The sequence below is a fragment of the Pelophylax lessonae genome (genome assembly GCF_965119305.1).
Source record: "Pelophylax lessonae genome assembly, chromosome: 6".
Taxonomy (NCBI): domain Eukaryota; kingdom Metazoa; phylum Chordata; class Amphibia; order Anura; family Ranidae; genus Pelophylax; species Pelophylax lessonae.
The window spans coordinates 272,142,486-272,169,491 of NC_138773.1; the positions used below are offsets into that span (position 1 = coordinate 272,142,486).

Genomic DNA, 27,006 nt, shown 5'->3' on the forward strand with positions numbered 1-27,006 from the left:
GTGTAGTACACATGTACAGTACTCCTCGGCTCCTCCTCCTCGCCTTCCCCCCGCTAGTTCTGAGCGCGCCGCCGCCGCTGCTGTGTCACTGTGTGTGTAGTGTACACTCTCCTCGGCTCCAGGCTCCTCCTCGCCTCCCCCCCCCCCGCTAGTTCTGAGCGCGGCTGCATTATGCACAATCCCCGCTCCAGGCAAACTCCAGCCGCCGGCTCCTTCAGCAGCAGGGACGCCGGCCGCCCGCAGCAAAGATGATTTTCTTTTTCTCCACCACCACCAGGTTCGTGCCGAGTGCCGCCCCCCCCCCCACGTGATGCCGCCCCGGGCGGCTGCCCCGTTCGCCCGTGCCCAAAACCGCCACTGCCACTAGCATCATACACCAAAAGACTTGAGGCTGTAATTGATGCCAAAGGCGCTTCAACAAATTATTGAGCAAAGGCTGTGAATACTTATGTACATGTGATTGTTTTCATTTTTTATTTTTAATACATTTGCAAAGATTCCAAACAAACTTCTCTTACATTGTCATTATGGGGTATTGTTTGTGGAAGTTTGAGGAAAATAATGAGATTAATCCATTTGGTAATAAGGCTGTAATATAACAAGATGTGGAAAAAGTGAAGTGCTGTGAATACTTTCTGGATGCACTGTATGTGTACAGTATGTATGAATGTGAGTTAGGAACCTTAGATTGTAAGCTCCATTAAGGCAGGGACTGGTGTGAATGTATAATATATATATGTAAAGCGCTGCATAAATTGATGGTGATATATAGGACTTGGGGGTACTGGTAGACAACAGGCTTGGCAGTGGCATGCAATGCCATGCCGCTGCAAGCAAAGCCAACAGAATACTGGGATGTATAAAAAAGGGGATTCACTCCAGAAATAAAGAGATTATTCTCCCGCTCTACAAGACTCTGGTCCGGCCACATCTGGAGTATGCTGTCCAGTTCTGGGCACCGGTCCTCAGAAAGGATGTGCTGGAACTGGAAAGAGTCCAGAGAAGGGCAACAAAAATAATTAGGGGAATGGAGGACATCAGCTATGAGGAAAGACTACAAGCACTGAACTTATTCTCTCTGGAGAAGAGACGATTGAGGGGGGATATGATATCAATGTACAAATACTGTACTGGCGACCCTAGCATAAGGAACAAACTATTCAGAGAAAGGAGATACAATAAGACACGTGGCCACTCACTAAAACTAGAGGAAAGGCGGTTTAACCTTAAAATGCGTAAGGGGTTATTCACTGTAAGAGCGGTAAGGATGTGGAATTCTCTTCCACAAGCAGTCGTATCGGCTGGGAGCATTGATAGTTTCAAAAAACGATTAGATGGGCACCTTAGAGACCACAACATACAGGGGTATACAATGTACGGTTAAAAGCAAACAAACACACACATCATAGGTTGAACTGGATGGACTGATGTCTTTTTTCAACCTCACTAACTATGTAACTATGTAACTATGTAATAAGCACCTGTATTAAATAAATTAATGAATAAAATAAATAGGAGCAAATTCTTCAAGACCCGTTTTTCCCAAACATGGTTCCTCCAGAGTTTTCTAGGGGTTCCTTGAGCAATGAGCAAATTCTGCCTCAAAAATAGGTAACCACTGACATCAAAAATCTTTTTTATCTATCTGTAAGGGAAGGGTTCTTCCCAAGAACCATAAATGTAAGAAGCATTCTTTCTACTGACCCCCTCATTAATGTACTGGGAGCTGTAGATAAAGCCATTTATTAGCAGGGGTTCCCTGAAACTGGAAAGTTATTTCACGGGTTCCTATTATTCCCATATTGTTCCCATATTTCATGTTAAAAAGGTTGGCAAAGGCTGTTCTAGACCATGGAAAATGAATCCATCATCAGTCTTGCAGGCAACGTATTTTCTGCCGCTTCATATTGCCCTGTTTCCACTTCCCAGCAGTAGAATAAAGTTGACATGTACATGAACCAGTGCTAACCACGTAAATGAGGAATAAATAATACCTGACACGCAGTGAATTGAATAAGGAAATCATTCGCGGAACACAGGGAATATTAGACATATGTAGAATGGGATCTACAGAAAAAAAACTGTCAGTCATGTAGAAGAGCAGCAGCAGCATAACAAAGCATTGACTAGGGACTGAGGGGAACACCTTGTTAGTACAGCAATAGTGACAGCAGGAGAGAATTCTGATCAAGCAATTTATAGAAAAATATTCTGTTACCGTGCTTGATGTTTTATACATGGTAGAAAATTTAAAGCTTATGTACGCCATGTAGCAGCTGTTCCGCTAAGGGATGGATTACTTTATAGGACTTAAAACTAAGACCGTATAATTTGAAAAGGGGTCACAGACACCAATTTGCCCATTTCTGTTGACTTGAGTCTTATGTCTGTGGTTTCAAACTGGCTCCTGCCATCCCACAACTGTCTGTAGGGACAATGTTTGGACTTGCACTACTCAGCATGCCCCACTTCCTATACTGCACTGACAAAAACGTACAAAGTTGTCACAGCTGACCCTGTAAGCTTGTGGATTTACTGTAAATTTGCTGTCCCAAGGTTGGACTGTGCCTGCATGTCTTAATATATAGAGTCTGTAGTAAAGAAGGGAAAGGGGAGACATGATTGTAACCTTTAAATACATCAAGGATGTGAATAACATTCAGGCGACCAAGAACACGGGGACATGACGTCAAACTAGCAGTCGAAAAGTTCAAAACTAATCTTAGAAACTATTATTTTTCTGAAAGCGTAGCTGAGCAGAGATAGTGAGTCAATTAACAGTAAGTGGATTCATATATGCCTGAGACAAACATAGATCTGTACTCAAAACAAAGACAAAAAAGGGAAAAAAAAAGGAAATATATACATACAGTATATATGTATGTATATGTATGTATGTATATGTATGTATGTATGTATATATATATATATATATATATATATATATATATATTATATAAATTGGGGCAGAGTCGATCTGTTTTCTGCCATCTTTCTTCCATGTTTTATGCCTGTCCAACCACTGGTGGATTGGGGCAGAATAAAATTTTGGCTTTTGGGTTTAATACTGATTTTTGCTTTGTAAGTTTTTAGATTTCTTTATACTCTCCCATCTTGAGGCATTGTTTCAGTTTTATCTGCCAAATCCTTCAAAAGTGCTTTGCAAATGTAATTAAAGTGGTATTAAACTCTAAACCAACAATGTAATATATTGCAGCTTACAAATCATTAGATATGGTTGCATTCGTTTTCTTTTCATAGGCTTTTTTCCTCTCTGTTTTCACCTGGTGATCTGGCCAGTAACAGACCTCATATATTAGGGCCCTTTAAGGCAGGGTTCACATATGTGCGAACTGGATGCGGTTTTCACTGCATTCAGTTCACATGACATGCAAATGTATCCTGCTCTCAATGGAGCTGGTGCACACATGTCCAAGGTGGCCGTGGTGCCGATTCCAAAAGGGTCCTGTGTGTTTTTTTGGTCTGGTTCAGGTGTGATTTCAGGCAAAAATTTGGACCTGAATCGCACCTGAACCAGTGAACAGAAATGCACCAGACCCCAGGCTGGAATCTGCGGCTGCACATATGTGAACTTGGCCTGACACTGATCTTTTTCTGATCAGTTTTTCAGTTAAAAATTGTAAGTTTGTCTCATCTCTGTAACTGATATACTGTATTCTACTGGAGAATTTGTTCTTTTGAAACACAACAGACTTACTGGCTTGATCACCAGATAAAAATAGAAGAGAGAATGCCTAAAAAAGAAAATTAAAGCAGCCATCACATGTAAGAAATGGTAAGTTTGCTTTAATGTTTAACCACTTGCCGACCGCCACAAGTACATATACTGCGGCGGTCAGCCCCGGCCAGGCAAAGTGACGTATATATACGTCACTAGCCTGTCACCGGCTTGTGAGCCAATAGAGGGCGAGCGCGCGCCCGCTGAGGCGCGCCTGCCGCGGCTCGTTCACTAAGGAGTCAGTGCGTGTGACCGGCGGACATCGATGTCCGCCGGTCACTCGGCGATCGTCGGTAGAGAGGGAGAAAGGCAGGCGGCTAATGTAAACAAGCCGCCTGTCATTCTCCCCAGTGTAAAAATGGAGATCAGACAGTTCTACTATGTAGGACCGTTGATCTCTGTTTTTACAATAGTAGACATGTCCCATCACAGTTAGAAAAACGCCCCTAGGACACACTTAACCCCTCCCAGTGTCATTTTTACAGTAACAGTGCATACGTATAGCACTGATTACTGCAGTAATGTCACTGGTAATCCCAAAAGTGTCAAAAATGTCAGTCAAGGGTCCGATCTATCCGCCACAATGTCGCAGTCCCGCAAAAAAAATCGCAGATCGCCGCCATTACTCGTTAAAAAAAAACCCACCAAAAATGACAAAAATCTTTCCCTTTGTTAGTAAACGCGAAAACTTTTGCGCAAACCAATCATAATATGCTTCCTGCGATTTTTTTTTTTTTTACCAAACATATGTAGCATAAAACAAATTGGCCGAAAATGTTAAGAAATTTAGATTTTTACATTTTTTTGGGGAATTTCATATAAAAAAATTTGAAAAATATTGTTATTTTTGCAAAATTTACGCTTTTTTTTGTTTCTAGCGCATGATCAAAAAATCGCACAGGTGATCAAATATCACCAAAAGAAAGCTCTGTTTGTGGGTAAAAAAGGACGTCAAATTTGTTTAGGTACAGCGTCACACGACCGCGCAATTGTCCGTTAAAGTCACGCAGTAAAAAATCGCAAAAAACCCCCTGGTCAGAAAGGGGGTAAAATCGTCCGGGGCTTAAGTGGTTAATAGCACTTTAGGAATGTATGCGTAATGGCAGCCTCCATTACAGGTATACCGTTCCTGTGCCTGGGACACTAAGACCAAAAATTATGGGAAAGGTGAAATGAACAACTAATACCTGATATATGTTCCAACAATATTCCACCCTAACAAAAAATGTGTTTGTTGCTGTCTATTTCTATCTAGGAGATATCATTGGATCAGGAAGCAGGGAGGAAATCTCCACAATGGGGACATTCCAGGAATAAAATTGTGCTGGAAATGGACTTTAAAAGAGAAGTATAGTCAAAGCTTTTTCGGCTATACTTCTCCTATGGATCACAGAAGTGAAATTAGTTCTGCACTCCTATGACCCGTTTTCAGCCAACATTGGGCTAAAGTCACTCAGCCGGTCCAGCTCGGGAAAGATCCCGACTTTAAAGTCAGCCACTCGCACCCCCCTCTGCAGCCCGGTGCTCCACTGAGCGCTGGAGGGGCAGAGCAGAGAGTTGGTGACTGACAGTGTTGGCTCTCTGCTCAGAGCGAAGGGGGAGAAAGGGAGAGATCAGCGGTCTTTGATCGCTCAATTCTCAGGGTAGTGGCAGGGGACAGCTGCAGCTGGGATCGTCACTGCAGCCATTTAGGTGAGTATGACTTTTTTCTTCTGCATTCCCATACTTCTCTTTTAATGGATAGTAAATTCGGATTAGTGTCAAACAAAATTCCTGCACTGAGGCTGTGAAAACCACAAGAGGTCACTATTATCTGAAACAGATAAATCACCGCCTGGGTGGTGGTGGAGCTGGCAGAATAAATTAGGATGCTGGGAAGGAGGGCTGGGGAGTTTTTATTAAAGTGAACCTGTCCTTCAAGCCTGTATAAATGTATTGTTTTTCTATTGTAACATGGGAATGGTTAGGAAGAATGTTGAATGCATCTGCTAAGGGGACCAAACTATTTGCTAGTTGGCTGAAACATTCTGAAAAAAGCTGTGTAGATAAAACGGATTGAGCAAGTTAACTTGCTTAACCTCGCATGTCCCCGAGGAGCCACCAAGCTCCTCTCTTGCTTGTTTTGATGATCCCGCTGGCAGTCAAGAACTTAATTTTTCACTTGCCATTAAGTGATAAAACTCTCTGTTTGGAAGCAGAACAGCAATTATCGGAGGAACGAGATGGGTATAAAGCATGCACAGTACATCCCATCTGGCAGCTGAGGGATGATTTAAAACATAGGATTTGTGAACTGCGGCATGACTCGCTCCACCAGTCTCAAATGGAAAATGACTTTGATCCGGAGAATATAATCCAGCAGGTTAGTATTTTACCTCTATTTCCTCAACAGTACTTATGCGTTTTTCTCTTACCACTTTGCATAACTACTATGATACTTTAGGGCTGAATATATGAAAATGAATAACAATTTAGAATAATATCGCTCATACTGGTGAAAAAAAAGCTGTTGCCTTGCAGATCAGTATTTTATAACTCTCTGGGCCTCGAGAGTCATAATTCACTGCATGAAACTGCTTGTAAGAACCTGTTGGGTTGTCCCATTCACGTCTGTGGAGCAGATAATAGTTTAAAGAGACTCTGTCACTGTCAAGGTCTTACCTTTCCCTCCTGTTGGCAGCCATCTTAGACATGTGCAGACTGCTGCCTCTTATAAACTCTAATTGCATCATTACTTGTCTGTGTCGCACAGTGATGAGGCTGCATGCCTGACTATGTCAATCACCTGATGGGTTGCAGTCTTTGCCCTTGCGTTTGTGCTCCAAGGTGCATCACTGCTAGCAGTCTTCTGTTCTTCGTGTTCCTCCGTGTCTGACCAGGCTTGGCTAACAACTCTCCTAGCTCTCGACCCCGCATCAGTAAATGACCCGGCATCGGCAGACTACCCTCTTCTGGACTGGATCCTGGCTTGGATGACTACCTGCTTGTGGACTCGACCCTGGCTTGGATGACTGCCCACTTCTGGATTCGACCCCAGCATGGATGACCACCCGCTTCTGGACTTGACCCCAGCTGTTCCTGATCTCGCTCCTTTCTCTTGCTGTGCGTTTATCATTATTTGCTCCAATAAACTACCTTTTTTTACCTGTATCTCCATGTGGTCTGTTTTCCTGGCACCCTGACAGTGTGCAAGGGCCATGAATCCTGACGTTGTAGGTACTTCCACGCTCCCCATGCTGGTTACCAGGCTCGATCAACAAGATCACCTTTTGGGTCAGTTTGCTCAGGCGTTGCAGACGTTGCTTGCACGCACAGCGCACCTCGCTCCTGGTGCTGCTAGGCCGGTGGTTCCTCCTGTTGTTGCTCCTGCTGCTGCAGTTGCAGCTGAAGTCACTGTTACCAGAGGAATGACTGGTTCAGCCCCCCTTCCGCAGCGCTATGGGGGTGAGTCAGTGTCGTGGCTTTCTAAACCAAGTGGGCATTTATTATGAGATGGTATCTCAGGCATTTCCTTCTGATAGGTCCAAGGGGGGCTTCCTAATCTCGTTGCTCTCAGACAAGGCCTTGGCCTAGGCAAATGCCTTATGGGAGAACGATAATCCTGTGATACTCGTTTACCCGAGTTTTGTTGCGTCCTTTCGTAGGGTATTCGATGTGCCTGCTCGCTCTGCCTCTGCTGCAAAGCTGCTCCTGTCCATTCAACAGGGTATATGGACCATCGCTGAGTATGCCATTGAATTTTTGATCGATACCAGGCTCAGGGAGAGACCATCGTTTAGGAGTGCCTGCAGAGGCCTCCTACCAGATTAGCTCCTATGTTTTCTTTCCCACCCATTCCTCCCTCACCTCCCACGCCTCCATGCAGCTGGGGTTTACTCACTTTCCGAGCCTGAGCAGGCCCTTAGGAGGAGGCAGGGCCGGTGCTTCTATTGCAGTCTTGGTGGGCATTTCCTGAAATCTTGTCCGACCCTTCCGGGAATCGCTCACACCTACGATCTTGTCAGGGGCAGATCTTCCTCCCCGGTTTCCCATAAAGATAAACCGCTAATCACAGTTGTCCTCTCCGGGGCAGCGTGTTCAGTGGTTACTCAGGCACTGGTAGACTCCGGTGCTGGTGGTTATTTTATTGACAGTAGTTTGCTGTGGCAAATTCCATACCCTTGCAGCCTTGTGTTTCTCCACTGGTTATCGAGGTAATTGATGGCAGACTCCTGCAACCGGCACAGATAGCCCATGAGACCGTTCCGGTTGATATAACGATAGGAGCTATTCACTGGGAGTCGACCTGTTTCCAGGTTATTTCATCCCCCACTACTCCGTTGTTTTGGGGTACCCTTGGCTTCAGAAACACAATCCAACCTATGATTGGCAGTCAGTCGAGATGCTCTCTTGGTCTCCACAGTGTGGTGCTGTTTGTATCCGTGGGCCTGTTAAGGTACCTCCTCGGATTCAGTGTTGCCTACTGAATATCGTGAGTATCAAGATGTATTTGACAAGGTGCGCGCTGGTACTCTTCCTCCTCATCTTCCGTACGATTGTGCTAGAGACTTGCAACCTGGTGTCATTCCCCCCTCGTAGCAGGGTTTATCCTCTTTCGGTTGCGGAGAATAAGGCCATGGAGGAGTATGTTGCGGATGCGCTTGCCTGGGGGCACATTCACTAGTCCTCTTCTCAAGGGGGTTCTGGTTTTTTTCTTCGTAAAGAAAATGGGGGATGAGTTGAGACCTTGCATTGATTTATAGGGGCCTCAATCACCTCACGGTCAAGAATGCATACCCGATTCTGATGATTACTGAGTTGTTTGACCACCTCAAGGGAGCAACCGTCTTTACCAAGCTTGACCTAAGGGCCGCGTATAACCTTGTAAGGATCAAGGAGGGCGACGAGTGGAAGACCTTGTTTAATACCAGAACCGGTCATTACGAATCTTTGGTTATGCCTTTTGGCTTGTGCAATGCGCCCGCTGTCTTCCAGGAGTTCATCAATGATGTATTTCGTGATATCTTGCAGCAATGCGTGGTAGTCTATTTGGACGTCATCTTGATTTACGCAGATGTCAGACGGGTGCTGCAACGGTTACGTGAGAATGGGCTTTTCTGTAAGCTTGAGAAATGTGAATTCCACCTGTCTCAGGATGCCTTCTTTGGCTACATAATTTCTGCTAAAGGGTTCTCCATGGACCCTCAAAAGGTTTCGGCTGTTCTACAATGGCCTCACCCCAGTGGTCTCTGTTCCATTCAATGTTTCCTTGGGTTTGCCAACTACTATCGGAAATTTATTAGAAACCTATCTCTGATCTGACCAAAAGGGGCAACGATGCCTGCTGCCATTCAAGCTTTTGAGGTCCTCAAGTCTGCTTTTACTTTGGCTCCTATTCTATTTCATCCCAATCCTGATGTTCCCTTTGTCCTAGAGGTAGATGCATCTGAGAGGGGAGTAGGCGCCCTCTTGTCTCAGCGTCAGACACCTGATGGACCCTTACTTCCTTGTGAGTTCTACTCCAAGAAGCTGTCTCCAGCTGAATGCAATTACGAGATTGGAGACAGAGAGCTCTTGGCCATTATCCTGGCTCTCAAAGAGTGGAGACACTTGTTTGAAGGTTCTGTGGTTCCAGTTCTCATTCTCACTGATCATAAGACTGTGACGTATCTCTCAGAGGCCAAGAGCCTCATACCCCGTCAGGCCAATGGGCCTTATTCTTCTCTCATTTTAATGTGGTCTCCTATTTGCCCGGCTACAAGAATCTTAAGGCTGATGCCTTGTCTCGCCAGTATTCTGAGTTGCCCAGGGAGCACCACGTGCCAATGTCAGTCATACCTTTTAGATCATACCCTGGCTGCCATTCACAACAACTTAACCTCTCCTCTTAGGGAGAAGATCTTGGCTGCTCAACCTGATGTTCCCACAGAGAGACCTACTGGCAGATGTTTTGTACCTGAGGGGTTGCGCATCAGACTGCTGTGCAAGTACCACAATTCCAAGACTACCGTTCATCCTGGTAAGAACCAGATGTCCTGGGCCATTTCCTGTCAGTTTCGGTGGCTGTCTCTCCCCGCTGTTGCTGCGTATATGGCTGCTTGTTCGGTCTGTGCCCAGAACAAATCTCCTCGGCACCTTCTCTTGGGCCTACTGCATCCCATTTCTAATGGGGAGCATCCCTGGTCTCACCTGGCAGAGGATTCTATTGTGGAACTCCCCGTGTCTCGAGGTTACGCAGTTATCATCATGGTGGTCGACTGGTTCTCAAAGATGTGCCACTGTGTTCCGTTTAAGAGGCTGACAACTGCTAAGGAGCTTGCCTCTGTGTTTGCCAGAGAGGTCTTCGGTTTACACGGGTTATTTAGGGGATTGTCTCGGACCGTGGGAGCCAGTTTGTCTCTAGGTTCTGGCGCGCCTTTTACTCCCAGTTGGGTATTTTCCTTGGCCTACCATCTGCAGTCCAATGGTTCTGCTGAGTGTTCCAACCAAGCTCTGAAGCAATTTCTCTGCTGCTATATCTCTGACCATCAGGACAATTGGGTTGATCTGCTACCCTGGGCAAAGTTTGCCATCAACTCGTCTTCCGAAATGTCTCCATTCATGGCTAATTCTGGATTCCAACCCGCTGTCTTGCCCGAGTCAGTCTTGCCACAGGACATTCTGGCTGTGGAGGACCATCTTTGTGCCCTCTTTTCCTCTTGGGTGCAGATTCAACTTTTTTTTCCGGGTCTCTGCACAGCATCAAAAGCTCCAGGCAGACTGGAGACATTTATCTGCTTCTTAACAGGTCACAGAGAGGGTGTGGTTGTTGACCCGTAATCTCAATCTTAGGGTGCCCACTGGCACCCTGTTTTGTTGGGCCTTTTCGCATCCTCTGTAGGGTGATGCCGGTGGCCTATGCCCTTGGTCTTTCCCCCTGGCATTCATATCTCCAATGTTTTTCACGTGTCCCTTTTGAAGCCACTGGTTTGCAATCGCTATACTTCCTCAGTTCCTCATTCTCGTCCCATTCCTTTAGGAAATCATGAGGAGTATGAGGTTAACAGCATCTTGGATTCTTGTCTGCTCCAAGTTCAATACCTCAGGAACTGGAAGGGTTATGGTCCTGAGAAGTGCTCCTGGCTTCCCTCTGCTGATGTTCAAGCTCCCACCCTTCCCTGCGGTTTCAATGCTTGCTTTCCTCAAAAAAAAGTTTTTTTGCTCCTCAGAGGTGGGGCCGTTGAGGGGAGGGTACGGTCAAGGTCTAAATTTCCCCCCTGGTTGGCAGCCATCTTGGACATGTGCAGACTACTGCCTCTTATAAACTCTGATTGCATCATCAATTGTCTGCTGCTTGGGTGTCGCACAGTTATGATGCTGCACAGCACACCTGACTATATCAATCACCTGATGGGTTGCAATCCTTGCCCTTGCGTTGGTGCTCCAAGGTGCATCACTGCTAGCAGTCTTCTGTTCTCCGTGTTCGTCCTTGTCTGACCAGGCTTAGCTGATGACTCTCCTGGCTCCTAAACCCGCATCGGCAGACCACCCGCTTCTGGACTCGACCCCGGCCTGGATGACTACCTGCTTCTGGACCCGACCCCGGCTTGGATGACTACCCCCTTCAGGACCCTACCCCGGCTTGGACGACTGCCCGCTTCTGGACCCGACCCCGGCTTGGATGACTACCCGCTTCTGTACTTGACCCGACTTGGATGACTACCCGCTTCTGGACTTGACCCCGGCTTGGATGACTACCCGCTTTTGGACTCGACCCCGGCTTGGATGACCACCCACTTCTGGACTTGACCCTGGCCGTTCCTGATCTCGCTCCTTCTCTTGCTGTGCGTTTATTGTTGTTTGCTCCAATAAACTGCCTTATTTTACCTGCATCTCTGTGTGGTCTGGTTTCCTGGTACCCTGACAGTCAGCAACTTAAAAAATTGCAGGCTTTGACTAATCCATGCACATCATAGCCCTCATCTACCCAACCTCAACCCCCCCCCCCCCCCACTTCCCTTCTCCTCCCTACATAACCTTTTGTGTATATTCGGAGAAAGGAGCGAAGGGGAATACTATAGAGCAGCCTTTCTCAGCCAGGGTTTCATGGAACTCTAGGATTCTTCCAGAGATTACTAGGGGTTCCTTGAGCACTGAGCAACTTCTACTGCTCAGATGATTAACCACTGACACAAATGATTTTTTAGTTATCTGTATAGGTGGGATTTTTCCCAATGACCTCTAATATAATAAGCATTATTCCCACTGATCATCACACTGATGTTGATATAGTAATTATCAGGGGTTCCTTGAGACCTGAATATTATTTTAAGTGTTCCAACATGTTAAAAAGGTTGAGAAAAGCTGCTATAGAGTATAACTTCTGTGACAGTTCTGAGTGTGCTGGTGCTGCTGACAAGAGTTTGTGAGCATGCCCTATAGTTGTGAGCCATCGTCCACCTATGGAGTGTTGTTTGTTCCTGGCTCCCTATTAAAGTTTACTGCTGACATGTTTTGCCCCGCCCATTGGGGCATAGTCCTCTATGACTTAGCCCCCATGGCAGGGTGAAACACGCTAAGGGGCGTGGTTTGGGGAGAAGCGTAGGCTGAGGCTGCTCCTTATTTTTATACTACATGGACTGGCCGTGTGTCCACATGCCTGTCACTTTTTGGATGAGTACATTAATAACCTGGCACCTGTTCTTCTGGGGATCAAGGGCAGAGTCTCCTCTTCAGCTTAGAGTTGCACACCAAGCTTTTCACATAGGTCTCTGGTAAAGTTGTTTGCAGAGGTAAGGAAGCTATATGTATATACCAGCAATGCCAGTGCTGCATTTTAACCCTTGTTTAGTGCCGGGCATGTTGCATTTTAACCACAGGATTGTTATTCTGTAATTTTTGGCAACTGAGTTATCCAGGTATGTCAAGTATTTTTTTTCCTTTCTATATACAAAGGTTGAATCTGTCAAAAGACAGCAAAATGTGTTAATTGAAAAACTAATTCAAGAGCAGCGGGCTTTGGAAGAAGAACTTTTAGAATGTGATATTCCGGTAAGAAAAAAAGAAACACTGTGATTTAAAAATAGAACATAAAAAAATGATAGTTATTTCAACTAAAAACTTATTGTCTCCTAGGAATCTATTCATTCAGAAGAAATTGCAGATCAGCTAGGGGAAATCCCTATTATTCTGCAGGAGATAGCATGTCCATATGCAGAACTGAAGTGTTCTGTACTAAGTGAATATCGGCAGCTTGTTGACTTGTACACCGAAAGATGGAGGAGCTTGATGGGCAGTTAAAAGACATAGACAGGTGAGATGCTGTATTTTCTTCAGTAAACATTTAGGGGCATTCCAGTAAAACAGACAACACTTTCATTGAGCAGATGTCTCACCAGATCAGTCATAATAGTTGCAGTGGTACTTCTTACTTGATCATTTCTAAGAAAGGCAAATTGTATAGTGATTTATAAGATCTACCTGTCCATCGCTAGCTTTATTGTCTCCAGTTTTAAAGTGATCCTGTGCTTTGCCCACGAAAGTTAAATGAAGCAGGTTTACTTCAATGCCCCTTTCTGAGCAACGCATACTTTGCATTACCATCTCTCCGATCAGCTTCGAGAAGCAGGAGAAACCACCCTGTGTGAACTAGAAGTCACTCAAGTCACAGTTTACACAGGGCTTTGGACTTTTCCTATTCAACAGAGCTGGTGCTTGCTGATTGGTCCAGTGTTGTTACATAGAGTGAGTCACACACTTCTCAATAATCAAAAGTACTGGATACCTTCTTTAATCCTAGCAGCTTAATGGAGTGGCAGAGTAAGGAAGGAATGGTGAGTATGTGCTTTTGGGTAAGGAAGGATGTATTAAAGCAAACATATGTATTTTCCCTGCATGGGCAAAACACAGATTTTCTTTTATAGGAGTCCTGAAGAAGCCACGTGGGTAGTTGCGTAACGTGTATAGGCTAAGCCAGGTGACGTCACCTTCTCAGTTCTCAGAGTTTATGTGATAGCCTATACAGGCATTTGTACATGCAGATTTTTTTACAAAATAAATGTGAATAGTTTTAATGAAGATTGGGAAGTGTCTCAATATCTAAGGAATGTACTACACTATATGCGGGCATTTTTTTTCCTTTCCCTATACATGGAGTTCCTTTTGAGGATGGAGTCAGTCGAGGTTGTTTACATCTAGATGCTATCCTAGCTGATGATATAAGCCGGGAGATCATTTCACTATTGATGTGATTGCATTATGCTTGACTGACCTGTATTAGTTTATGGGTCCACTAACAAGGTGAGAGAGCAATTTAGCTAGTGGAGATTCACTTGTTTGGCGGTGGAGCACTTGATTTGAGAGGAGCACTTGATTTATGAGGGTGAAGAGCTTTCAACACATGCACACCACTTTTTTGAATCATGGATTTGTGTTTGAGAACTATCTATTGCGGTGGAGAACTTCATTTATGAGGATGAAGAGCCTTTAATATATGCACTTCTTATTTCTTATTTTGAGTTTTGGGGCTTGAATTTAGGAATTATCCACTGCTGGCTGTTTAATTTTTTTGTCATATATTGCACTGATTTATGTGGGATTGTAACATATCATGTTTGTCATTTGTTGTTATTATGTGTCTTTTTAAGTCTGTTTCTAGGGGTTTAATTGCTATAGCAGTACGACACACAGAGGGAGATTTACTAAAGCTGGAGTGTGCAAAATCTGGTGCAGCTCTTCAAAGAAACCAACCAGCTTTCAGGTTGTATTGTCAAAGCTTAATTAAACAAGTTCATCTAAGAAGCTGATTGGCTACCTTGCACACCTGCACCAAATTCTGAGTGCACCAATTTTACTAAATCTCCCCCACAATATTTTAATTTAGCACTTGTCATTGTGGGAACACAGTCAGTGTTTGTTTGTATAAGAAATAATGCAGTATGTTTACTCAGGGGGTATGCATTTGGTAATTAGTGGCTCCTAAAATTCATGTTCTGATAGTTATGCTCTTGAACACCTTTTAGATCCAAGCATTGCACACTGTTATATGATTTGAATGGTTTGGTAAAATACACCTGATGATAGTATACACACGTAGGTTTGTTTAATTAATGTATTCTTAAAGATTGGAATACATGATATTATACCTCCTTTGAGTTGCCTGATCTCGAAACCAAAAATCAAAAAAGTAAAGCTCTGCAGCTTACCAAGCCTTAGATTTGGTTGCTGCACTGATTTTCATTTTTCAGGCTAAGAGCATTTTCAGAAAGTACAGAAAATACATGTTGATTTTCCCAGAAATGTAGATTTTTGTAACTACAGTGTGATCATGTTCGCAAGCTTTCTATTGTAAAGTGCAAATTTCTTGCCCCCAAGGAATGGAGATGGAGACGAAGACCTGTTTGTAGTCCAAATCAGGAGAGCAGCCCAAAGTGACTCCTCCATAGATAGAGGTGTGAGAGTAGACACATCTAGGACAGGAAGTATGTTATTAGCAAAATTACTAGGTGAAAATAACAGGAGAAACACAATGCACTCAACAAATTACTAATAATGTTTTGGGTTTGGATACACTTCAAGCATAATTCCACTAGATTGCTATCAACTGACTTCCTATTGGTTGCTGTGGGTTATCAAACTTTTTTGTAGATAAGGAATAATAAATAATAAATATATTTCTATTGACAGAGAGCCATGTCAGTTCAGTTTTATTTATACTTCATACCACAGAAATCTGGACAGTTCTGGGTTACGTTTTGCTTTATAAGCCAAGAATAAGATGAATTGGCAATTGATGTGAAAGCCAAGATACCTGACATATTTTACTTTTGTCAAAAAGTATTTTATTCCTCATTGAGATAACTGAAAAAGGATTAGTAAGAATTGTATTTTAGTAATCCTTGAGCATCCCAGAAGAAGAAAAAAACTTGTTTCTATTTCACTTGCTACAAATTAGAGCATTACAGCTAATACCCAAGCATTATAGGAAATGATAATTCAAAATGTGAAATTTAATTACTAGTTCTGCATCGGTTAAGGAAGAAAAGGCTGCATGATATATTTTTTATCTTTATTGGGAGAATACCAAGAACAGGTCCTATTTGTCTTTACAGGATCACTAAACCTATGATGAAAATTGATTTATATAGAAAACAGAAAATACATTTCACATACCAAAGGAATATTTTCACAACAGTTGGGTATATCAGGGTTTGACCTTGAAATAGATTGATTTCTCAGAAGAATATTGCTGTTTTATTATTTGAATATAATTGAATTGAAAGAATTCCACGCCATATTTACTAACATATCAGCCACCTTCACCAGGCTCACTGATCCTGTTCATTGTCTAAAAGAATTGCCATAGCCAATTTGTTTTGTCCACAATGACCAGGGCTGTTTTCCTGAAATAGGTGCAGGTACTCATCACCCCATCCTTCCCCACCAGGGCCCTAATGGAGAGTACTAAAGCACAGTGCGTAGCGTGCTGAGGCAAATGGCGGGTCTGTCCAAATTCAACTACCAGTGGAAAGTGGCATGGTTAAAGAGGCTTTGTTGGTACTTACACAATATGCTTCATTTATTGTGCCATAAATGACAATTTAACAGACACACAAAAACCTCCGAACAAAAGATAATTTGTAAAAAATCAATTCTTCCATTACATTTGCTTTTCTTTGTCTAGGCCTACCTTAAAGACTAACTAAATTAAAACCAGCAATTGTTAAGACATTAAGATTAAGTAATATACAACATAGTGTGTAGAGTGTGGTAGTCAGAGATGGGGACTGGGGGACAGATAAAGGTAGAGAAATAGACAGAGGCAGTGAGAAGAAGGGAGAACAGGAGAGGGAGGTAGGTGACGAAGGAGAAAGAAGGAGGGAGAGATAAAAATGAGAGATATCAGGAGATGAGCAGAGAGAGAAGGAGTACAAGACAGGGAAGATACTGCATTCTCACATTTATATTAGCAGCATATAAAATGCATTACATTAATATGAATACATTTTTTAATTAATATAGTCAATTTCGAAACCACTACATTAAAAATTAATATCTAAAAATATGATGCTGTTACAGAAGTGAGGGGGGGGGGGGGTGATGAGCTTAAAAAGGAAAGAAATGGCATACAAGAAATAATAAGGCAAGCCTGGTTATCCATGTTGTGTTTCAATGTCTCCAGGCTGTAGGGGCAGAGCATTGGCTGCAGGGCAACTTTCAAAAGGGATTGGGGTTAATGAGCTGCTTGTTGTACAATGATATAAAGGTTTCCAGGCAGCATTGCTCATACTCCAGCTTACCTTCTCCCTGGATGGCCCATATAACAGTGTTGTTTTCCTTTGCTCTGATCCGGCATCTTCTGTTTGCAGTAAAATGTGGCAGGCTGTGGAAAACGTTTCCAGGGAGCTACAGTATCCAAAGACTGAGGAGGCAGAGAGAAGCGAAGCACCTGTGTTGTACTCATGAGTTCCTCCTTCCTGGTGGTTCTGGTACCATGGCCTGAAGCAGAATAAAAATCCCTGACTGTGACCAGTATGATTCTCCATTTTGAACATGGAAGAATGAAAGAGGGAACTTAATTGGTTGCAGAGGGTTAGCACAGGTTGACACAATTCTTTCAGGTACTTTGATCTGAACTAAGGTTTGCACCCCTGTCAGAAACATCTATCTGGATTAGTGCTTCTCCACCTTTTTTCAGTCAAGGCACCCTTTAAAATATGCAAAATCTTGAGGCACCCCATTCCAAAATGTAAAACATGAAATTCATAGCTTTAAATAATAAAATAGTACCACACGCACGGTACAGAGGTGGTATATTTTTTTAAACCAATTTACTTTTGCACACTGGTACTGACTTTTATTCCAGCTTTTCTGTTCTCCCTCAGTTTCTCTCCCTACTTCGATCCAGAAAACGGCGTTCCCCCATGTCCAGTGGTGGACTGATCCTGCCGCCTTCACATCCAGAGCCAGACTATGGGCGTGATGATATCAGGAACAGTCCACCGCACAAGACCGCTAGCGTTCGGGGGAGTCAGGAGTGGCAGGGACCAGTCTTTCACTCAGAGGATCGGCGGATTAGGTAAGTATATCTCTGCTCTGCTCACCCCTAGACAAAAACAATCATTTTGTTTTACCTGTAATTCTTCTTTAACTCAAGGCAAGCCCTCCTTGATTAGTCCACAGGCACTTGTGTCCACCTATTGCCCCTATGGAAAATGTTAGCCTTTTAGGATGGTTTCTGCTTAAGAACTAAAGAGACCACTATCAGAAAAAAGAATGAGTTCCCCTATGGGTGGGACTTTTAAGGCACTGATATTTCAGAAAATACACATAGGTAAAAATAGCAAATGTCACTTTATTAAATGTAATTATACAAACAATTTTTAAAACATGAAAAATGGCAGCGGGCAAAGTTGGATATACATCACATTACAAAGTGAAGCGTTCACCATGGGACCCCCATAAATAAACACCCGACGCGTTTCGGAGACACACTCCTTCTTCAGGGGTGCCCTGGGAGGGTGGTCTGTGAATGATCAATGCAATTGTATAAATTATACATGTTGATAAATTCAATCTTACAAGAAAGAATAATAAAGTCAAAAATGATGCACTTACATGGTTCACTGTAATGGTTAAAGCGAAAATGCCTGCCTGCACGGCTAAAAAACAGGACATGAACGGTGCCAGCGTGGGTTTATGGTAAGCCAGTTAGATTTAATAGAATCGGTTTCAACCAAAAAAGAAGGAATTCTTTTGATTTGTAGAGTTGGAATCCAGTCAAGATTGCTTGCTCCCAAACCAATATATCAGTCTGGGTGGGGACAGCTGAAATCCCAAAAAGAGGCAGTCCTGCTGGGCATAAGCCAAAAAAAGGTTCGTATTAGACAATATGTCATTTGGCCAAGTCTAGGGACAAAGACAGAAAACCCCCAACACCAAGAAAAGGGGGGGGGGGAAATTCTGTCCGGGGATCGCCTACTGATATGGGTGACAAATTCTGTGAAGTGAAAGAGGTGATCCTGGAGGCCTCACTGTTCCTCAAAGCATGCCCAGTAAAACATTAAATATAAGAAAAAGAAACATATGTATATAGTACAATTGTTTCTCTGTATCAGTGTTGCAACTAACTCGGAAACAGAGGGGCCAGCAAGGATACATATCACAGAACAGAGTTGTCCAAAAGGAAAATTGTAAGTGAAAATACCTTTTTGAGTCCGGACTTGGCCAAGTAAATCAAACGGCAAAGTAGATGTTGCTCCACGCTCGGCAAAGGAACATATGAGTCCGACGCCGGGCGTGGAGTATAAATAGAGAGATTTTAATCAGCTGAGAGCAGTCTCAGCTGAACGGCTGTAGCGTCCAGCTGACCGCCAAGAGGATTTCCTGAGTCACATGGGCCGGAACCACCCCCTAACGGAAGAGATTCGGCGGAAGTGAAGAGTTGACCTCACTGCCGGAAATGATCCGGCGGAAGTGACGTCGGCCCATGCGTCTCACCGACACGGCTCGGACTTCCGCCAACGTTGAGAGCGTCGGACGGAGTCCGTTGGGCATGCGCAATGGGATTGACCCATTGTCCAATGGTAAGGGACTGCTGCCATCATTGGCGGACGTCACAAGGTGGCGTTCGCCTTACCGTGCCGGGCTGTACCCATAGCATTAGCAGAGAAAGTGGCTCTCTGCTTACAAAACTTGACAAAACATAAGGATTCATGTCAAAAATGTGTATTACCGATCTATTAAAGACATTGTAGTGATTCAAAACATGTCTATATATAGATTGTCAATCATTTAAACAGGGGTAAAGAGAAAACAAAAACAAAATGTTGGCATCCATAATTCCACGGAGGCAGGTAGATGTTCCTGTGAAAATCACAAAACAACATATTTAGTACGATAAGGTAATCACACAGATTAAATAATAAAGGGAAAAGAGGGAAGGGGGAGATAAGAAAGGAGAATAAAGAAAAAAGGGAAGAGATGTTAATAAATGAAGTGGGTATATAGACAGACTCATTATATTGTAAGGTCTTGGTAAGGTTGGAATTAAAAATAAAAAGAGGGTTCCCTTTATAAGGCAAATGATGGAGCAGGATATATAACATGGGGGGCAGGAGAGAGGTTGGTTAACTCTCCATGCCTCCTGAGGTGAATCCCTCAAGAAATGGCTTGAATGAGATCATCTCATTTAGGCCAGGAGGCTCTGTGGCCCTCAAACGGTAAATCCACCGCAGTTCAAGTTGGAGGAGGGTCTTGTTCCAATCCCCCCCTCTTGAACTGGGGTGGACTCTGTCTAAAATCAGAAACTTAATTTTTGGAAAAATCCCTGCGTGTACCAATCTGGTATGTCGGCCAAGTGGGAGATCTGGGTTGCAGGTTTGCATACTTTTTATGTGTCTATTGGCCCTTTTGGTGAAGTCCAGCTTTGTTTTGCCAACATAAAAGCAACCGCACCCACAGAGAAGTAGATAAACCACCCCGTGGGTGCGGCAGTTGGCAAAATGCTGGGGTACAAAGATTTGCCCATTCGGGAGAGTGGGGTTTTTTTTGGTCAACATAAATTTACAGTATTTGCAGGCCCCGCAAATAAAGGTGCCTTTAGCCTTGCATGGATCTCTCCCATTGTAGGCTGTATATTCGCTGCGTACCAATTGATCTTTCAGGGCAGGGACTTTTTTGAAGGTAATCTGGGGGGTAGGAGGGACATGTTTGCCCACGATGGGATCGAGGGACAACAAGTGCCAATACTTCCCCACAATTTTCCTAACATCAGTGTGTTGTTCTGAGTATTTCATGATCACTCTTAATGTTTGATCGATTGGTCTTGTTGTGTTTGAGGTTATTAGTGAAGTTCTATCTTGCATCAGGGCCTTTCTATATGCCTTTTTCAAGGTGGTAGGGGGGTATCCTCTGTTTAAAAGTCTCTGTCTCAGGTCGTCAGCTGCCTTTTGAAAACTAATAAGATCTTTGCAGTTACGCCTAACTCGAAGGTATTGTCCATAAGGAATGGATTGTACCAGTGTAGATGGATGAAAACTTGAGGCGTGGAGGATGGTGTTACCAGCAGTGGGCTTGCGATAGAGCCCACTGTGGAGAACACCATCCTCCCCCCTGGTGACTGTGACATCAAGGAAAGTGACACAAGAGATGTCATATTGCATTGTAAAGGTCAGGTTGAATTCGTTTTTGTTGATGCGGTTCATAAAAGTATCAAGAAGCTCAGCAGGTCCATGCCAAAGCATGAACACGTCATCGATGTATCGGACCCATAATCTAATGTGGTCCGTATACATCGAGAGCATGTCATCATTTAGAAGAGCTTGTTCCCACTCCCCCAGGTACAGATTGGCGTAGGATGGGGCACAACATGTGCCCATCGCTACGCCCTGCACCTGGAGGTAGTGGGAACCATCAAATGTGAAAACATTATGAAATAATATGAATTGTAAAATAGACAAAATAAACTCTCCGTATGCATCCAAAATTTGATTTTCTGTTAGTGTGTGTCTGATGGCCGAAAAGGCCACGATCATGGGGAATGGAGCTATAAAGTGCCTCAACGTCTATTGTGACTAGGAGACACTCATCAGGGATCCATATATTTTCAATTCTTTGCAAAAAGTGTATCGTATCACGTACATGAGATGGTAGTTGTGTGACCAATGGTTTCAAAAAAGAGTCGATAAGTCTACTAGCGTTGTCTGTTAAAGAGCCTCGCCCTGAAATAATAGGGCGCCCTGGTGGATTAGTGGCGTCCTTATGTATTTTGGGGAGGGCATAAAATGTCGGGGTAATAGGAAAGGTTGTGCGTATAAATTCCCATGTGTGTTTGGGAATGACTTCGTTTAAGTAGGCAGTATCGACCAATTTGTAAAATTCGAGCTGATATTTATTAATAATACCAGCTGGAATCTTCCGATACCAGTTATGATTCCTCAGAATCTTTTGGCACATAGTCACATAGTGAACATTATTCATGATCACCACGTTCCCGCCTTTGTCAGCCTGTTTGATGGTAATCAAATGGTTGGTTTTTAGGTTTTCAATGGCCTGTCTTTGATTGAATGTTATGTTTGTTTTGGTAGGTTTTTTAATATTGAGTTTTTCAATATCTTTTGTTACCAAGCTGACAAAGGCGGCAACGTGGGGATTAGAAGTATAGGGAAATTTGTCTGACTTTTTCCTCAATTTGAAATCATCTCTTGTATGTATGGGTTTTTTGGAATCTGAATCGGTCAAAAGGGAAGGTAAATCAATTCTGTCAATAAGGTCCTCGTTTTCCTCCAATAGAGAGATTAGTGTGTCTAATATAGGGTCTTTGTCAGAATGTGTGATATTAGATGGATTCTCTTTGTTGAAAAGGATTTTGAAATTCAATTTACGAGCAAAAAGATTTAAATCTTTAATAAAATCAAATTTGTCTAGCTTTCTACTTGGGCAAAAACTGAGGCCTTTTTTGAGAACATCAATCTCATCTTGAGACAAACAGTGATCTGAGAGATTAATAATTGAAAGATCAGAAAAAGGAATTTCAGTAGTGGGTGCTTCAAGGGAAGATGGTGCCGTAGGTAAGTTTATAGGGGAGTGGTGGGAGTGAAGGTTGGTGCTCGTGCATGGATGAGCTCTAAAAAAGTAGTGTCTTGCAAATTAATTGTGGAGGCTAAAGAAACAGGTGCTGGGTTCAAATTAGAAAGAGATGTGTTGGCATCAGAGTTTGTGCTTTCTTGGGGTGTATCAACATTGTGATTTGGTTTCTGTGTTGTGGGTTTAAATAGGGATAGGTTTGATCCTGTGTCGTGTTGAACATTTGTTTTTTTAGAGGATTGTCTAAGCTCGTGTTCTTCATGATGGGCCCGTTTGGTTGTTTTTGGTTTAGGCACGTTTGAAGGGCCATTTCTAGAGACATTTTTGGAAGGAAGTTGAGGAATAGAGGGACGATGTTCCTTTTGTGTCGATGGGAGGTGGAGAGATTTGTTTGTATTCCATCTATATGCTTTGTTTTTGGTCAAAAGCAATGGTGTCACGCGCTAGTTTTTGTTGTTTTTTTATAAGAATATTGCGATTAAAAACCTCTAAATGGTCTTTAAGCTGTTTTTCTTTTATCGAAAACAGTTTGTGGGATTTATATTTTTGGAGCTTTTGACAGAGATTGGTAATTTCAATATCTAGCTTAGAGGCGCGAGTGCTATACTCTGTGATGAGAAGAGTCATCAAGGTGGCTGAACATTCACTCAAAGTATGTTCCCAATTAGTTTTGAACTCAGGACTTAGGTCCTCAAGAAGAGGAAACACCTGCATTCTGAGGCCAATTGGGTTTGTCTTATTTTTAATGTAGTCCTTAAAAGATTTTACATGCCAAAAATACGCGGACTTTTTTTCAAGGGTCTTGGATAACTGAAAAAATAGTGTAGACAAATCAGCTTCTACATACTCTCTTTATCTCCAAAATCTTGTAAATATCCAGCCATCAGTGATTCCCACTCGTCGCCTACATACACAGACATGTCTATATCTCACAAAGAAAGGGGAAAAAAAGAGAGATTAAATCAGAGGGAAATGTGTGTGATTACACAAAATTGTATACAAAGTTATTAACAAAATTGAACAAAACTAGATCACTATCGTGATCAGAATATATTTATAGATTTAGATTGGGAAAACGCCACATGAACAAAGACGGGGAGTGGTATTTGCTACCTGGATAGATTAAACATATGTAGTTCATGTAGAGTGGTCCCTAACGTGCCACATCCCGAATGCAAAATCAGAAAAAAGAATGAGTTCCCCCATGGGTGGGACTTTTAAGGCACTGATATTTCAGAAAATACACATAGGTAAAAATAGCAAATGTCACTTTATTAAATGTAATTATACAAACAATTTTTAAAACATGAAAAATGGCAGCGGGCAAAGTTGGATATACATCACATTACAAAGTGAAGCGTTCACCATGGGACCCCCATAAATAAACACCCGACGCGTTTCGGAGACACACGCCTTCTTCAGGGGTGCCTTGGGAGGGTGGTCTGTGAATGATCAATGCAATTGTATAAATTATACATGTTGATAAATTCAATCTTACAAGAAAGAATAATAAAGTCAAAAATGATGCACTTACATGGTTCACTGTAATGGTTAAAGCGAAAATGCCTGCCTGCACGGCTAAAAAACAGGACATGAACGGTGCCAGCGTGGGTTTATGGTAAGCCAGTTAGATTTAATAGAATCGGTTTCAACCAAAAAAGAAGGAATTCTTTTGATTTGTAGAGTTGGAATCCAGTCAAGATTGCTTGCTCCCAAACCAATATATCACTCTGGGTGGGGACAGCTGAAATCCCAAAAAGAGGCAGTCCTGCTGGGCATAAGCCAAAAAAAGGTTCGTATTAGACAATATGTCATTTGGCCAAGTCTAGGGACAAAGACAGAAAACCCCCAACACCAAGAAAAGGGGGGGGGGAAATTCTGTCCGGGGATCGCCTACTGATATGGGTGACAAATTCTGTGAAGTGAAAGAGGTGATCCTGGAGGCCTCACTGTTCCTCAAAGCATGCCCAGTAAAACATTAAATATAAGAAAAAGAAACATATGTATATAGTACAATTGTTTCTCTGTATCAGTGTTGCAACTAACTCGGAAACAGAGGGGCCAGCAAGGATACATATCACAGAACAGAGTTGTCCAAAAGGAAAATCTTCTCATCACAGAGTATAGCACTCGCGCCTCTAAGCTAGATATTGAAATTACCAATCTCTGTCAAAAGCTCCAAAAATATAAATCCCACAAACTGTTTTCGATAAAAGAAAAACAGCTTAAAGACCATTTAGAGGTTTTTAATCGCAATATTCTTATAAAAAAACAACAAAAACTAGCGCGTGACACCATTGCTTTTGACCAAAACAAAGCATATAGATGGAATACAAACAAATCTCTCCAACTCCCATCGACACAAAAGGAACATCGTCCCTCTATTCCTCAACTTCCTTCCAAAAATGTCTCTAGAAATGGCCCTTCAAACGTGCCTAAACCAAAAACAACCAAACGGGCCCATCATGAAGAACACGAGCTTAGACAATCCTCTAAAAAAACAAATGTTCAACACGACACAGGATCAAACCTATCCCTATTTAAACCCACAACACAGAAACCAAATCACAATGTTGATACACCCCAAGAAAGCACAAACTCTGATGCCAACACATCTCTTTCTAATTTGAACCCAGCACCTGTTTCTTTAGCCTCCACAATTAATTTGCAAGACACTACTTTTTTAGAGCTCATCCATGCACGAGCACCAACCTTCACTCCCACCACTCCCCTATAAACTTACCTACGGCACCATCTTCCCTTGAAGCACCCACTACTGAAATTCCTTTTTCTGATCTTTCAATTATTAATCTCTCAGATCACTGTTTGTCTCAAGATGAGATTGATGTTCTCAAAAAAGGCCTCAGTTTTTGCCCAAGTAGAAAGCTAGACAAATTTGATTTTATTAAAGATTTAAATCTTTTTGCTCGTAAATTGAATTTCAAAATCCTTTTCAACAAAGAGAATCCATCTAATATCACACATTCTGACAAAGACCCTATATTAGACACACTAATCTCTCTATTGGAGGAAAACGAGGACCTTATTGACAGAATTGATTTACCTTCCCTTTTGACCGATTCAGATTCCAAAAAACCCATACATACAAGAGATGATTTCAAATTGAGGAAAAAGTCAAAAAAATTTCCCTATACTTCTAATCCCCACGTTGCCGCCTTTGTCAGCTTGGTAACAAAAGATATTGAAAAACTCAATATTAAAAAACCTACCAAAACAAACATAACATTCAATCAAAGACAGGCCAAAAAACCTAAAAACCAACCATTTGATTACCATCAAACAGGCTGACAAAGGCGGGAACGTGGTGATCATGAATAATGTTCACTATGTGACTATGTGCCAAAAGATTCTGAGGAATCATAACTGGTATCGGAAGATTCCAGCTGGTATTATTAATAAATATCAGCTCGAATTTTACAAATTGGTCGATACTGCCTACTTAAACGAAGTCATTAAACGAAGTCATTCCCAAACACACATGGGAATTTATACGCACAACCTTTCCTATTACCCCGACATTTTATGCCCTCCCCAAAATACATAAGGACGCCACTAATCCACCAGGGCGCCCTATTATTTCAGGGCGAGGCTCTTTAACAGACAACGCTAGTAGACTTATCGACTCTTTTTTGAAACCATTGGTCACACAACTACCATCTCATGTACGTGATACGATACACTTTTTGCAAAGAATTGAAAATATATGGATCCCTGATGAGTGTCTCCTAGTCACAATAGACGTTGAGGCACTTTATAGCTCCATTCCCCATGATCGTGGCCTTTCGGCCATCAGACACACACTAATAGAAAATCAAATTTTGGATGCATACGGAGAGTTTATTTTGTCTATTTTACAATTCATATTATTTCATAATGTTTTCACATTTGATGGTTCCCACTACCTCCAGGTGCAGGGCGTAGCGATGGGCACATGTTGTGCCCCATCCTACGCCAATCTGTACCTGGGGGAGTGGGAACAAGCTCTTCTAAATGATGACATGCTCTCGATGTATACGGACCACATTAGATTATGGGCCCGATACATCGATGACATGTTCATGCTTTGGCATGGACCTGCTGAGCTTCTTGATACTTTTATGAACCGCATCAACAAAAACGAATTCAACCTGACCTTTACAATGCAATATGACATCTCTTGTGTCACTTTCCTTGATGTCACAGTCACCAGGGGGGAGGATGGTGTTCTCCACAGTGGGCTCTATCGCAAGCCCACTGCTGGTAACACCATCCTCCACGCCTCAAGTTTTCATCCATCTACACTGGTACAATCCATTCCTTATGGACAATACCTTCGAGTTAGGCGTAACTGCAAAGATCTTATTAGTTTTCAAAAGGCAGCTGACGACCTGAGACAGAGACTTTTAAACAGAGGATACCCCCCTACCACCTTGAAAAAGGCATATAGAAAGGCCCTGATGCAAGATAGAACTTCACTAATAACCTCAAACACAACAAGACCAATCGATCAAACATTAAGAGTGATCATGAAATACTCAGAACAACACACTGATGTTAGGAAAATTGTGGGGAAGTATTGGCACTTGTTGTCCCTCGATCCCATCGTGGGCAAACATGTCCCTCCTACCCCCCAGATTACCTTCAAAAAAGTCCCTGCTCTGAAAGATCAATTGGTACGCAGCGAATATACAGCCTACAATGGGAGAGATCCATGCAAGGCTAAA

At 42.7% G+C, this 27,006-nt stretch overlaps 1 protein-coding gene across 1 annotated transcript in view; it reads left to right on the forward strand.

Moving 5' to 3' along the window:
- Positions 1-27,006, forward strand: part of CCDC148 (coiled-coil domain containing 148) — a 396,666-nt gene that overhangs the window by 213,779 nt on the left and 155,881 nt on the right. The window contains 4 exon segments of the mRNA XM_082260329.1: positions 5,938-6,101; positions 12,653-12,748; positions 12,833-12,962; positions 12,965-13,010. Coding sequence (XP_082116455.1) covers positions 5,938-6,101; positions 12,653-12,748; positions 12,833-12,962; positions 12,965-13,010 — 436 coding nt within the window.